The 13,851-nt window shown below is 35.0% G+C and overlaps 2 protein-coding genes across 2 annotated transcripts in view; one reads left to right on the forward strand and one right to left on the reverse strand.

Moving 5' to 3' along the window:
- The window catches only part of rhobtb3 (Rho related BTB domain containing 3), a 110,862-nt gene that overhangs the window by 84,085 nt on the left and 12,926 nt on the right, over positions 1-13,851 (reverse strand). The window contains exon 2 of the mRNA XM_028804772.2: positions 3,312-3,522. Within this exon, the coding sequence (XP_028660605.1) occupies positions 3,312-3,522 (211 nt within the window). The remainder of the gene's footprint in view (positions 1-3,311; positions 3,523-13,851) is intronic.
- The window catches only part of LOC114654090 (SCAN domain-containing protein 3-like), a 412,012-nt gene that overhangs the window by 45,469 nt on the left and 352,692 nt on the right, over positions 1-13,851 (forward strand). The window lies entirely within an intron of this gene.

Raw genomic sequence — 13,851 nt, forward strand, 5'->3', positions numbered from 1 at the left:
TCAAAAGATACACTAGACATCTCCTAAGGCCCTGTCACAATACAGTACACGTTTTTTCCAGCAATTTTCACTCTCAGACTTCATTTACATAATCTTATAGAGATGGAAGCAATCGCAGTGCACTCAAGTGACCACTAGTCATGGAGTCTAACATACCAAGCGAATCAGTCCAACCATATAGCCACTCACCTTGACAAAATCATCAAACAGGTATGACTTTGCCTAAATACGTAGGGGTAGATTTTGTGTGTGAGAGATAAAAACCAATGAGTGCATAGATGCAAGTACAATGCATGCAATATATTTAGGAAGAATAAGAACATGGGTGTTTTGCTACACTTGTAAAGCATTCGTTCAGTACTGGCTCTGATGGGCACAATATTATTGGTTGTCAGAAAAACAGGCCATCTTGTGATACTTTGGAAATGTGAAACTGTAGTGGAAAGTCATCATGGAGTCATGTCATTTGTCATGCCCTGGAATATTCTAGTTTTGTTATCTGACATTTCTACGTGAGGAGATGAGCACCTGTAGTTATCGAGTTTGAGATCCTTGACTAAGTTATGTAATGTGTACTGGCTTTAGGCCTGCCTCAACATGGATTTAGCATTTTCAGAATGATGTCCCTCTGCATGTGTGTGTTACTGTCTGTGTCATGTTGTGAAACTATCTACCTGACAATTCAAAAGTAAACAGCTCAACTCAAATGAAACTTGCACTATTTTTAGCATTGTAAAAAGCTAGAAGTCTGTTGATTCTGAGGTACGAAAATCATTTCAGTAAATTATGTTCTGGAGAGATCATTTTATGCCTTTTGTGCACATTTAACTGCAATATTTAACTGCTAAATGGCTATATTATGTTGTGAAAGTCATGTGCATGACACATTCATATTTTCTCTATATTTAGGTATAATGTATAACAGGCTAATCAAGTTTGCAGTTTTCTGACATTTAACAGAACTATTAAACAAACATTATTATAATTAAAATTATTTCTCTGAGTAAATATTCTGAAATAATAAATTAATATAATTGACAAGTCTATAAGCTTGTGTTTCTAAAACATTGAACAATGCTTTTCTGTACATTACTAGTATGGATACTATGAGGCATTGAAAAACTCTTTAATTGGTTCTAAGGTTCAAAATGTTGGGCAACAAAGATGTAGCCACAAAACATGTTATAGAAATCACCCTTAATATTAGCTTACAGTATCTTTACAGAACTACATCATTTTTTATTTAATTGAGCACTGTACACTATTAAGACATCTACAGTCTATATTTAGACAATTTATATTACTGCATGATTAAAAAGGAAAATGTGTACTCACATGTTAAATAGTAGGAAGCAATTTCAGTTTAGAATAGGCCAGTTAACCATATTTTTCATTCTACATATAATAAGACCATGTGGAAATTGTGATTCATACTCAATCACTAAATGGGTGCTATACTATGACGGTTGTGAAACTATACAACACTAACTACAGTTACTATTTAAGTGATGGATATGAATGATTAAGAATTCATGGTTAAAGTTTATGTATCAATTACCCTTTCCTGGTGAAAGTTTTACCTAAAAGAACAGAAAAGTGCTTGCTTCGTTAACATCACTACGATTTGTTAAAGGTATGCCTGATGCATGAATTCAGAGTCATCATGAGACCACTGACGTTTAATTTTTGGTCTATGCTGACTTGTGCTTCTGGTGGTTTATATTTTTTTTTATCATTTTGACAGTGAGATCACCACAGCACTATCTTGGATTTATGTTGCTTTGTGATGGCTGCAGCCATATTTGGACAGTATTTGCTCTCTGAACTTTGATTCTCACTTTGCAATTTTGTTCCTCTGGAATTCAAAACAACTACATATTAAGAAGTATCTGAAAAGATGTAAAGTATGTGACATGTAACAACCTAACTTCCAGTTTTCCTACTGTCTTACAAATATATTTGCTTTGAGAGTATGAAAGGAGTCAGAAGAGAGTGAAACAGCAGCTTCTTGGTTAGACATGGAAAACAAATCTTGTTCAAATTCACTTGAAATGTGAAAATAAGGCAGAAAATGCTTAAAGACTGAGACATTTTCTCAGCTGTACCAGTGTGCATTGATAAAATATTCCAGCATTCTTTAACCTACATGGTAATGAAATCAATAGGCATCTAGATTTTTATTAACATTTATATTCACCATTCATACCCAAACTCTGGACAACTATGCTTCAATATAAAGGTCCAGTAACATAAAAGATTTTGTAAAGGGTGTATGTTTCCTATGACATAACAAGGAGATTAGAAAAGCAGTGTCAATCATTAGACATCTGGACTCTGACCAATTGAACCAGTGCTTGCCACTTAGTAACACTGGGCTCAGATGATCAAATAATCTTTGCAGCAGAAAGCTAAAGCAGGAACAGTTTGAAAAAAAAAAAAAGTTTAAAGAATAATATACCAGAGTATTTCTATCATGAGGTTAAAGCTTACTTTGCAGCAATTATGCCTATGGAAAATAAACTTCACAAGGACATATTAAAAGATAGATAAGAAAGATCTAAAAATAGGAATGTATGAGGCAAAATAGGAATATTGAAGGATATGACAGATGACAAAGTTCAGAATTGTTTTCCAGAATGTAAATATTGAGGGATAACCCCAAAACACATTAAAAATAAATGCCAATAAGGATACCCAGACAAGCCCATGATATAGTATTTTCAAGGTATAAAATGGTGACACTGGTCTTGAAACAGGAGCTAATGAGAAGATGAAACTATGGAGTGGATCAAATAGAAGTGGTGAGGCCGAAAGAACACCATACGCTCTAAAAAATATCCAAGTTATAGGTAGAAAAGAAATAGGAAAAAGGAATATCAAAGCACAACCTCAAATCGTTTAAAGAGTGCAATCCACTATCATCACAGATGTCCGTACACCTTTACAACCAAAGCATAGGCCCTGAATATGAGAAATTGAGATGCATGAATGCCACTTTGGGCAAGTGTTCACATATCTCTGAAACTTATGCCGTATCTCCAGAACATAAGAGACCCGAGGGAATAAATATTGAGGCAAATGATGAATAAAATACTGTACAGGAGTGGACTTGTCATCATAGTTTGAAGGAGTGTTTGTCTGTGTGTATTTCCTGTGATTGACTTGTATTTCATTTAGAGTTTGTCACTATCTTGTGTTCAATGCTAGGATAGCCTTCAGGTCATTCTCAACCTGTAATAAAAATACAGGTATGGAATAATGTGAGTGAATAAAAGAATTTTGAATGTGAGATAAATAAAATCTGTACTTACCCAGAAAGGACAATCATATATTGTTACAAAAAGCTTTCCAAAAACACAAGCCTCATACAAAGTGAAAGTGCAGAATTCATTGATAACTCCTTGCTGAAGTTGTAGAAATGAAGAACTCCAATCCAAATATGCCCAGATAAGCCCTGGTTGATCATGAATATCCTGTGTTGTTTCATCTTTCTCATTGCCAAGTGCAAGTATGAGAACAGTCCTGCCAACAAAATAATCAATAAAAAATTATTTAGTCAGGGAAAAAGTCATGTCTTAAGTATACAAATACTGTATTATAATTACTGTGATGAAAGTACAAATTTCCTTGATGAAAAACAGGCCATTTTGTTGCAACTGAGATTACTGAATAAGCAAAAGAGTAGATAAAAAAATTAAAACATGAGATCATTAAAAGATACATATTTTAGTTTGCTGCCCATGCAACCCACTGTCAGCCTGTCCAGTTCTTTTTTCTGTCTTTTACAAAGTGCTACTATAAACCTGAATTGGATTATCAGATTTAAGAATGTTATGTCACGTTATTTTGATTTGCTCTTGTTGACTAGAATAACATAAAATTGATTGCAACAATTTGCAAGTACTAAAGTGCAAGTTCTAATGCAAAAAACTTACATATGCAATATATATGCCATATAAATAAGATTAAAAGACTAACAGCTACGTAAAAAACACACCAATGAAAGTAAGATTTGTAAAGGATAGACTTTGAGAGTCACCAATGATTAAGAGGATGCTATACCAGTGAATAAAATAATCTGAATCTTCTACCTAATTAGAATGTTGAGAGCAGATGGTGCCTTAATAGAAAGCACTGTACTTAGGGTAACAAACACAGATGAAAGAGTGCTAGTCCATTACACTTCACTCACTCACTTAAAAGTAGTCTGCATTTTGAAACTCATGTTTTAGCGGCAGTTAAATGTTCTTTCATATTATTTTGTATATAACAAACAAGGACAACTGTACTTCTTTTCTTTAAAATCTCGAGTCATGCCTTCGTACTAAATCAAAAGTAGGTCATGCTCATGTTTTCATTACCTCAAAGCTGGACTACTGCAATTATTTTTCAATAGTTTTACAGTATGAACTATCAGAGGGTCAGAATGTTGCTGCCAAAGTCTTGATTGCCACCAAACACTGTGCCCAAATTATTTCTTAGCTGGCTTCTCCACACTTAATCTCTGTCAGATATCAAACCAACTCAAAAACTCTAGCAGTCCCCTACAAATTTGAACTCCATTATGCATACAATGCAATATGTTTACTCTCCAGAATGTCTTTCTTAGGACTACTGCTTTCATCTTTGCAAATTTATTATACTCCAAGTGCGTAAAGCTGCTGTAAAAGGTACTCTATAAAATAAATGATTGTTTATACTGCAATTAAGTGAGGAACAATTGCTTTACTTTAGTAAAACACTACAAAGTGTTAAATTATAAGCCAGTACATTTATTTAAATACAGAAATCAACAGGCTCATTTCTCCAAAAATATTCTGCAACACCACCTTTAAACATCACACGTTTAGTATTTCACAGAAAGCCCTAACAGCAACGTGCTAAACAGCAACAAGAACATGACAACAAACAAGCCTGGCATCTAATTACGTATTAGTATTTTAACTTTACAGTGCTCTTCAAGATTTATTTTTAACTTGTCACACACCCAGCACAAAAGTGCTACTTCTCTTCTCATGGTGTCAGAAGCCAACAGGCTAGAACTCAATCTGGATGCATTCCCTCCCTAGGATAAGATAATGAACTCACTTAGAAGAAACTGAAAAATATGCCAGTATCTTTGTGTGTATTGATATTAAAGTAATACTTATATGTAGAAACTTCAAAATAAACATAATCAGGAAATCGAAAATGAGGGAACTAAACCAGGCAAACAATAATGACATTACACAGAGCAATGTATCCTTAGACATTATCAGTCCTGTATGATTAAAAGATATTTGTCTTTATATACAGTAAATAAAGCCAAACCTGGTGAGACCTGGATAAACATGTGTGACCACCACAATTAATCTGCATACCATTCTTCAGATTTCAATAGAGAATACCATTTTTAAATGATAATGCTTCAAGTAAAGAACATATTTTCAGCCTCACCCAGCATTGTCACTAATGTCTTGGTGGTAAATTAGATCTTAGCATGCATTATGTTAAAAAAGAAATAATATATATGTAATTAAATTATTCAAATACCCTTTGAAAAGAAATTGGTATTTATTTATTTTCCTTTTTTTCCCCAATTTTGTTTGCATAGGCTATAACCAAAATGCTTCTGTGATGAACGCATCCTGTCATGGATGTTTTTCACATCACTTGGCACTGTCTAGTGTTGATTACCTATCGACCCTATTCAGTTTGAACATTCAATGTTTAATTTCTCCACAAAAACATGAGATTAATTTTTTTTTCGCAGCCACCACTAAAAACTACATGGGATAAGTAACATTTTTTTAAAGCACATTTTTGGGTGGAGTATTCCTAAATGTTTAGAACAGGGTTTCTCAAACTAAGTCCTGAGGACTCTCTGTGGCTCCATGCTTTTGCTCCAACCAGATTCACAATCAGTGATAATAACTGATCTCATTTAATTAGCCGGTCTTTTTTCTCTTCTCTTATTCTACATTCTGAAAAAGCGCGATAGTATGATTTTTACATTTATAAAATATTTAGAAGTATTTATATTTTTTCAATATCTTTAAATGCTTAACTCATTTGTTTTCTATTATTTTGACCTTTTTCTGTGTAGTATGCTTCTTTTGCTGTATCTTAATAATGATAATTAAAAAGAAGCAGAGCAGACGCCTGGGACCAAGACTGAGAACTACTGGCTTTGAGGGAAATACAAAGGATTAGCTTTGCATGTCTTTTGTTAGATTTATAACTGTGGGATAGGCTTATGAGAAGCCATTTGTGCCCTGTGGCTTCAGTTAGATGATTTTCTCATTTGCTTGCACAGGGTTTTAACCAAAGTGTTTAATAACAAAAATAATGCATTTAATTGTTACCCTTTCTCTGGCAGCAAAATTCAAGATGCTAATTATAAATCAAAGCAAATGCATTTAAATTTATGAGAACCTGAATTTCAGGCACAGAAATTGAATTAGTGACTCACAAGGAAGAATGTATTCAAAAGTACCAATCCAGACCAAACAGTTAACAGGTTTAATGCTATAAATAAAATGAGTTCCTTTTATATAATTTTTAATATGATGATAAGCATTAAATTAAGGGCATCCACTTGTGAATCTGACCCATAACTTTAACAGTGAAATTACTGTAGTTAATGAAGTTTTTTGTTCTGAGATTCTCAATTTTTATACTGTCCTACCTGGGAAGGAGACGTTTTCAAACTTTCGACTTCCAACATCAGTAGTTTGAGAATAATCCTTCACATTTTCTGGCCATGAACCACCTCAAATCAGGAGCTGATCACCAGATGCAAGAAATACATCATGGACACCATCACCATCAGAAGAAGATGAAGACATATTGGGGCACACCATCAGAGGTGAGCAAGAACAGCTCTCCACTGGACCCCAGAATGCAAACGTAAGACAGGCAGTAAGAGTATATGGAGATAAGCTGTGGTGAAAGAACTGAAGAACATGAACCACAGCTGGGACACCATACACAAGCTTGACCAAGATAGAAAGAAGTGGAGGAACTTTATTGCTGTCCTACATGCAGCCAGCATAGCGGGCAATAGTAGTACCTGGGTATCTACTGGACATGGTGTGAATTATTCATTTTCAGCTTTAAGGTAGCTCTAGAGTAATGCTGGGCGGTATGACCAAAATTCTATAACACGGTATTTTTCAAAATTATACCGGTTTCGCGGTATTCAACGGTATTTTTTTCCCATGCATGAGTGGATATTAACCACATTTTCCACTGCAATTACTGCAGTAGACTGGCTAAGAATAACCTATTCCACTGTCATGAGAATTGTACATTGTACAAAAAAATATTTTAATGTCCACACACGTATTAATACAGGTTTGCATGGCCCCATAAAGTGATAGTTTTCAAGGGGGTGGCACTATTGAAGAGAAGGAATCACATTATATTTTGACTGCATCTGTCATGCAGAGCCTTTTTATTAAACAAAGCTTGCAAACAACTTAAACTAAAATTTTGACAAAATATTTTCAACCATCCAAAGAGGCATTTAGACTTAGTAAAATATCCAGAGGTGCTTGTTAAAAGTTGTATTGCACTAAACATGTCTTAGAAAAGGAATAAACAGTAAATATTTTTTGTAAACCAACTACACTTTCTTTTAATGTTAACAATCTCTGTCCACTGACATGTTAAAGTGACTTTTTAAACAACTTTAACATAATTAAACCTTGCTTCAAGCTAAGCTATATACATAAATAATAAAACTGCAACTTGCATTTATAATGCTATTTGTGGTATAGCCCTACGGAAGCCCAAATAAAAATAAAATAAAACAAGTGCAACTTGGTGAAGACATCTTTACCAACTGAACCATCATTAAGGCAAATTGCATTAATATGGACCTTGCTTCAAGCTAAGCTATATACATCTATATATATAAAAATGGAATGGGTGGGTCGTCGGGTGGGCCTTTTTTTCATTCCGTCGTTTTTTCGACGTTTTGAAAATGTAGAATGATTATTTGATTTTTTTGTTTTTATTTGATCGTGTCTATGTAGCCGCCGTCGTAATAAAGTATCGCTAAAATCGTCATTTATCGTAATTTATTTTTGACGTATAACGTCGCCGTCGTCGAGGTCAGTGATACCAGTGCAAAAAATCTGCTTACGGTTGAAAGACACGCCCTACTCACTGGACAGTTAAAAACTCCAATCAAACTAACGATGACATCAAGTATTACCCAATCAAAAGTAGGAAAGGAGGCATCTTCATAAAATGCGTGTGGGATGATTTGCATAAGACGCTGCTTTAAAAAAAAAATTATAAAAAAAATACGGGATAAATCCCGTCCAGTATTGATTCAAAACGGGACGCGCAATTTCATTCTCAAACGCGGCACGATTCCGTATTTTAAAGGACGGGTGGCAACCCTACAGTGCCAGGTAACCACCCATACAATCACATTGTGATTCAGACTAGGAATGCAATGAATGTAATTACCCCGATCTACATACAAGGCGAAAGTCTTGCAACATTCAAAGATGATGGTTTGGGATAAGTACACCATACAACATAAAAGAGCTTATGAAGCCTTGAACCGAAAAAAGCAACATCTCAGAGATCGTAAAAAAAAAAATAGGAGCTAATGTCGTTTTACTCGCTGTAGATTTTACTCAAACATTACCAGTTATTTCACGAGGGAGACCAGCACATCAACTCAACGCGTGTTTAAAATCCATGCTTCTCCCACGCTCGGTTATATGTCGCGTGTTCTCGAGTAGGTGCACCAAAAAATGTATACATTTAAGCATGTAATGGGCAAACAAAAAATGAGGTATACCCAAAGGCACAGCAGTAGTACTTAATGTAACTTTACTTCTTAAATGTTAATGTTTTACTGTTTAATAATTTATACGCTTCTTATATGTTGTTCAAATTCTTTTATCAAAATACCACTGACAGCGCAATGCACGATAACATCGAGTGAATACACCATACGCATCCGCCCACGGCTGCCCTGCTGTGCGCAGATAGGACTTGATTGTACAATAAAATAAAATAAAGATAAAAACACTAAAACAATCATCACCCATAAAGCGGATAGTAGACGTGACGTACTATATGTGTACCACATTTCAACTGTATAGGTGCAACGGTTTGCGAGCTACAGGTCATTTAAAATCCTGGACAGACACACAAATTGCCACGGTAGCAAATTACAGAAGAAGATTTTACTGTTTAATAATTTACGAGCTGTATATACCCGGCGTTGCCCGGGGCAGAAGTAACCTAATCGGTCAAACACTTACATATATACCAAAGTAAACCTAATCGGTCAAACAGTTACATATATAAAAAAACCGAACCTAATCGGACAAACAGCTTCATATATACAGAAGCGAACCTAATCGGACAAACAGCTAATCTATATACATAAGCAAACCTAATTGGTCAAACAGTTACATAAATACAAAAGCAAACCTAATCGATCAAACAGCTTCATATATACAGAAGCGAACCTAATTGGTCAAACAGTTATCCATGTGCAGAATGATGTTACAAACATTATGCGTGTTAACAATCATGAAAAAGAAAAGATTGAGGAACTGTTCTTCTATATGTGATGAAGCCACTAATAAGACAGATTTTTTTCAGGACCCAGCTGTTTCATAACTAAACTACTGCCACCCCAAAGTAATGCCTAATAGTGGTTTTTGGGGTAGCTGTGGAATAAAAAGGGTGTTTTTTAGTCAGTAAGAATCTGACACTACCCTTCAGTACGGGCTGAAGGGTGCCTATGTAAGGTTTTACATCCTTCCCGTATGGAAAAAAAAACATACTAAACTTTTTTTTTCATCATTACAGATAATCTCAGTCAAATGGAAGTACGCATTCTCAATTTATTTTTATGTAATTTTTACTTTTTCACAAAGCCATCCCATTCCAATTTGTATGAATAAACTTTTGCTACAGAGTTAGCAAAAGTTTATTCATGCACATATTTTAATACGGATAATCTATCTCTAATCAAGGTTCTCATTTTCATTCTAATTTAAAATAATAATAGATACTCATTTTTTTCTTCTGTTTTAGAAAAACCAATCTATGCCACCTACGTCTTCGTCAAGTCAGCTTCATCCAGCTTCATCACATATAGAAGAAGAGTTCCTCAATCTTTTCTTTTTAATGATTGTTAACACGCATAATCTTTGTAAAATCATTCTGCACATGCATAACTGTTTGACCAATTAGGTTCGCTTCTGTATATATGAAGCTGTTTCATCGATTAGGTTTGCTTTTGTATTTATGTAACTGTTTGACCAATTAGGTTTGCTTATGTATATAGATTAGCTGTTTGTCCGATTAGGTTCGCTTCTGTATATATGAAGCTGTTTATCCGATTAGGTTCGCTTTTTTTATATATGTAACTGTTTGACCAATTAGGTTTACTTTGGTATATATGTAAGTGTTTGACCGATTAGGTTACTTCTGCCCCGGGCAACGCCGGGTATATACAGCTCGTAAATAATAAAACTGCAACTTGCATTTATAATGCTATTTGTGGTATAGCCCTACGGAAGCGTATTAGGGCCACGGTGGAGAAAAAAAAATATGGACACAGTGAAGAAAAAAAAAACTATATGTCGAGAATAAAGTCGACATGCTGATTTTATTCTCGACATTTCCACTTTATTCTCACTGTTTATGTTGAGATTAAAGTCGAAATTTCCACATTATTCTCATAGTTTATTTTGTCATTAAAGTAGAATGTCGTAAAATAAACTTCATCCTAAAATCAATGTTTAATTTACTAGATTTTCTCAAACCCCGTCATAACTATTGCAGCACATTAAATGCTTTGTGTTAAGTGTTCCCCAACCCATTTGTTAACCGCTATGCGCTTCTTAAACTTACTTCCTCTGCATTAAGAGGAGGCGCAGGCAGCTATCGCCGTACAGAATACATTCACTTCATGATATTCCTGCTCTCTTAAAATTTAGAATGCTAAGATAAATACTTGATATCATTTTCATAATGAAATGCATTAAAGCAGATATTAAACATGCACGGCAGTGCTGCTCCCTCGCAGTAAGGGAACCCCAGGTGTACGTTCAGTGTAGAGAATTTTATGGCAGGTGTGACGAGGCTCCAAAAAAACTAGATGTATGAATGGGTATCGAACAGGTTTAACTTAAATATTGTGTAAATGTTGGGTTTGTGATCTGGTGGTCGGTGACACGAACACAGAATTCAATGGATGTTCTTCTGAGCGGACTTTCTTTATTGCATGCGTGCCGTCTCTGTCTGACGTAACAAATCCCCAGTTCCTATCCTTCCTTTTTCTTTCTCCACATAACCAATCACCACACGATAAACGTCTTTGTGAAATTAAAACTAGTTATAAACTTAGACCACGGAGTGTTCAGAACTTTACAAAAATCTTTGTTATACATGTTTAATTATGCCAATCATTCAGGGTTGCGCCCATCCCAGCAAGCATTGTATGCGAGGCAGGAGCAAATCCTTAACGTGGTGCCAGCACATCGCATGGTGAATACGAGCAATACATACACTAGCAGGGTCAATATAACGTAACAAAACCCCACATCCTACATGACTTTGAAAGGAAACTGAAGCATGGCGAGTAAACCCACCAGAAAAACATGCAAATTCAAGACAGGGAACACCCGGGACCTCCTTGCTGCGAGGCAGCAGTACAACCTCCACGCCACCATGCTGCCACATGATTAAAACATGCTTTAATGCATTTCATCATGAAAATGATATCAAGTATTTATCTTAGCATTCTAAATGTTCAGAGAGCAGGAATATCAAGAAATTAATGCATTCTGTGTGCTGCCTGCACCTCCTCTCAGTGCAAGAGGAAGTCAGTTTAAGAAGCACGTAGTGATTAACATGGCTCCAGGAACACTTAACACAAAGCATTTAATGTGCTACATAACTTATGACGGGGTTTGAGAAAATCTAGTAAATTAAATATTAATTTTAAGATGAAGTTTAGTTTACGATGTTCTACTTTAATGACAAATTTCGATAATAAAGTCAACATGTTGACTTTAATCTCGACATAAACATCGAGAATAAAGTAGAAATGTCGAGAATAAAGTCAACATGTCAACTTTATTCTTGTCATAAGCGTCGAGATTAAAGTGGAAATGTTGAGAATAAAGTCAATATGTTGTCACGCTATTACACAGTACCCAGGAACATTACACGGTATTGAAAAAAAATAAAACAAGTACAACTTGGCTTGCAGTATTATCCAGTAGTATAGAAACAGTATTTACACATTTGAACATAATGGTCCACATCTGACCTTTTAAAACCAAACTATCTCCAGACAACAGACACGGCTCCTTTTTTCGGCAAAAGTTCTTCTGTGTCATCATGTTCCACTTTATTGTCTGCTACAGCTTCAGTTTCGGAATGTTCTCTGTCCATTTTCACCATTCAATACCTTCACTAACGCATGTTCTCCATTGTATGCGTGTTTAGCGGTGCAGCAGTTAAAAAGGTCCCTTCTTAAACAGTTTCCTGTTGCACCACGTTACGAACGTTGTTTAGGCTATTTAAACCAGTGTTGCGGTATAAGAAAAATCTGAATCATAACAAAAATAAAAAATGTTTTTTGGTATGAACCGGTATACCGCCCAGCACTACTCTAGAGTATGGTGTAATAAAACCAAATTAATTATGACAGAGTAGCAAAGAGATAGCATTGGTGAGATCTGATTTTAATTTCTGGCCTAAACACTTTTTATGTGGAGTCTGTAGATTCTCCTTATGCACATCTGGAGATTCTTGGTTCTACCTACTTATATATCCCAAATACAAGTATTAAAGGTTAAATGTACTGAACTGGGCAAATGTGTTAAAAATGATGGACACATGTCTAGAAAAAAATATATAGGTTTCATAGAAAAATTTACAATGCACTGGGAAAAAAAACCAAAATTATCACCATTATCTAAGCCAGCAGCACGGATTAAAAAAAAAAGGAAGTCCATTACAGTCAAACAGAAAATATTGGGGACACTAACATGTGGGATTCCACATACAAAACAGTTTCTTTTAATGCACTCAATATATATGTGTGTGTGTAGCTATACACTGTATGCAGCAGGTCTAACGCATCCAATGGAGCATGGTAACTTAATCCTGTAACTTGGCTCCACAGGCTGTCTTATTCAAACTAAGGAAAAATCCTTCTGTCCATCCCCTCATCATGAAGCACTAGTACTCCTTTCCCACAGATCACCCAGTAGTAACATAAGCAGATTAGCACAAATGAAGTATAACTACCATTAACAGATGTTGTACTGCAGGTCACTGAGTTTACTATAGGAAGTTACTGAACATGGGGTTTCATATCTAAAGCACACAGCTTAGTCCTGTCTTTTTACCTTTGAATCCTGACCCCACTGTGTTAACAGGAACATGGTATTATGAAATCCCTTCATTAGAATCAATCCCATTTCAAAAAATCAGGCATTTCAAAATAAACAGTAACTAAACACATTATATATTGTGCCATGCAGACATTTCTTTTAAGATTACTTAAAACATTAAATGTTTACATCTGAATTTAGAAAAAACAAAAACCAACAACCACTGCATTTCCATTAATATTGACATCAATACAATGTAGCAACTGAGTACTGTATACAGCATTGCTTAACTTTCAGATAATTTAATTGCACACATACTATCATACATTTATCCATTTTTAACCTGCTTTCTCTATTGTATTCTATTTGATCTATATAAAAGTCTCTTTTTAATTTTAGCTTTCCTGTTTAACAAACTTGAGATAATTATTATGTAGAATACACCCTCAAATAAGATGGCTACCACCAATGAATGTACACA

This window comes from Erpetoichthys calabaricus, chromosome 7 (assembly GCF_900747795.2).
Source record: "Erpetoichthys calabaricus chromosome 7, fErpCal1.3, whole genome shotgun sequence".
NCBI lineage: Eukaryota > Metazoa > Chordata > Cladistia > Polypteriformes > Polypteridae > Erpetoichthys > Erpetoichthys calabaricus.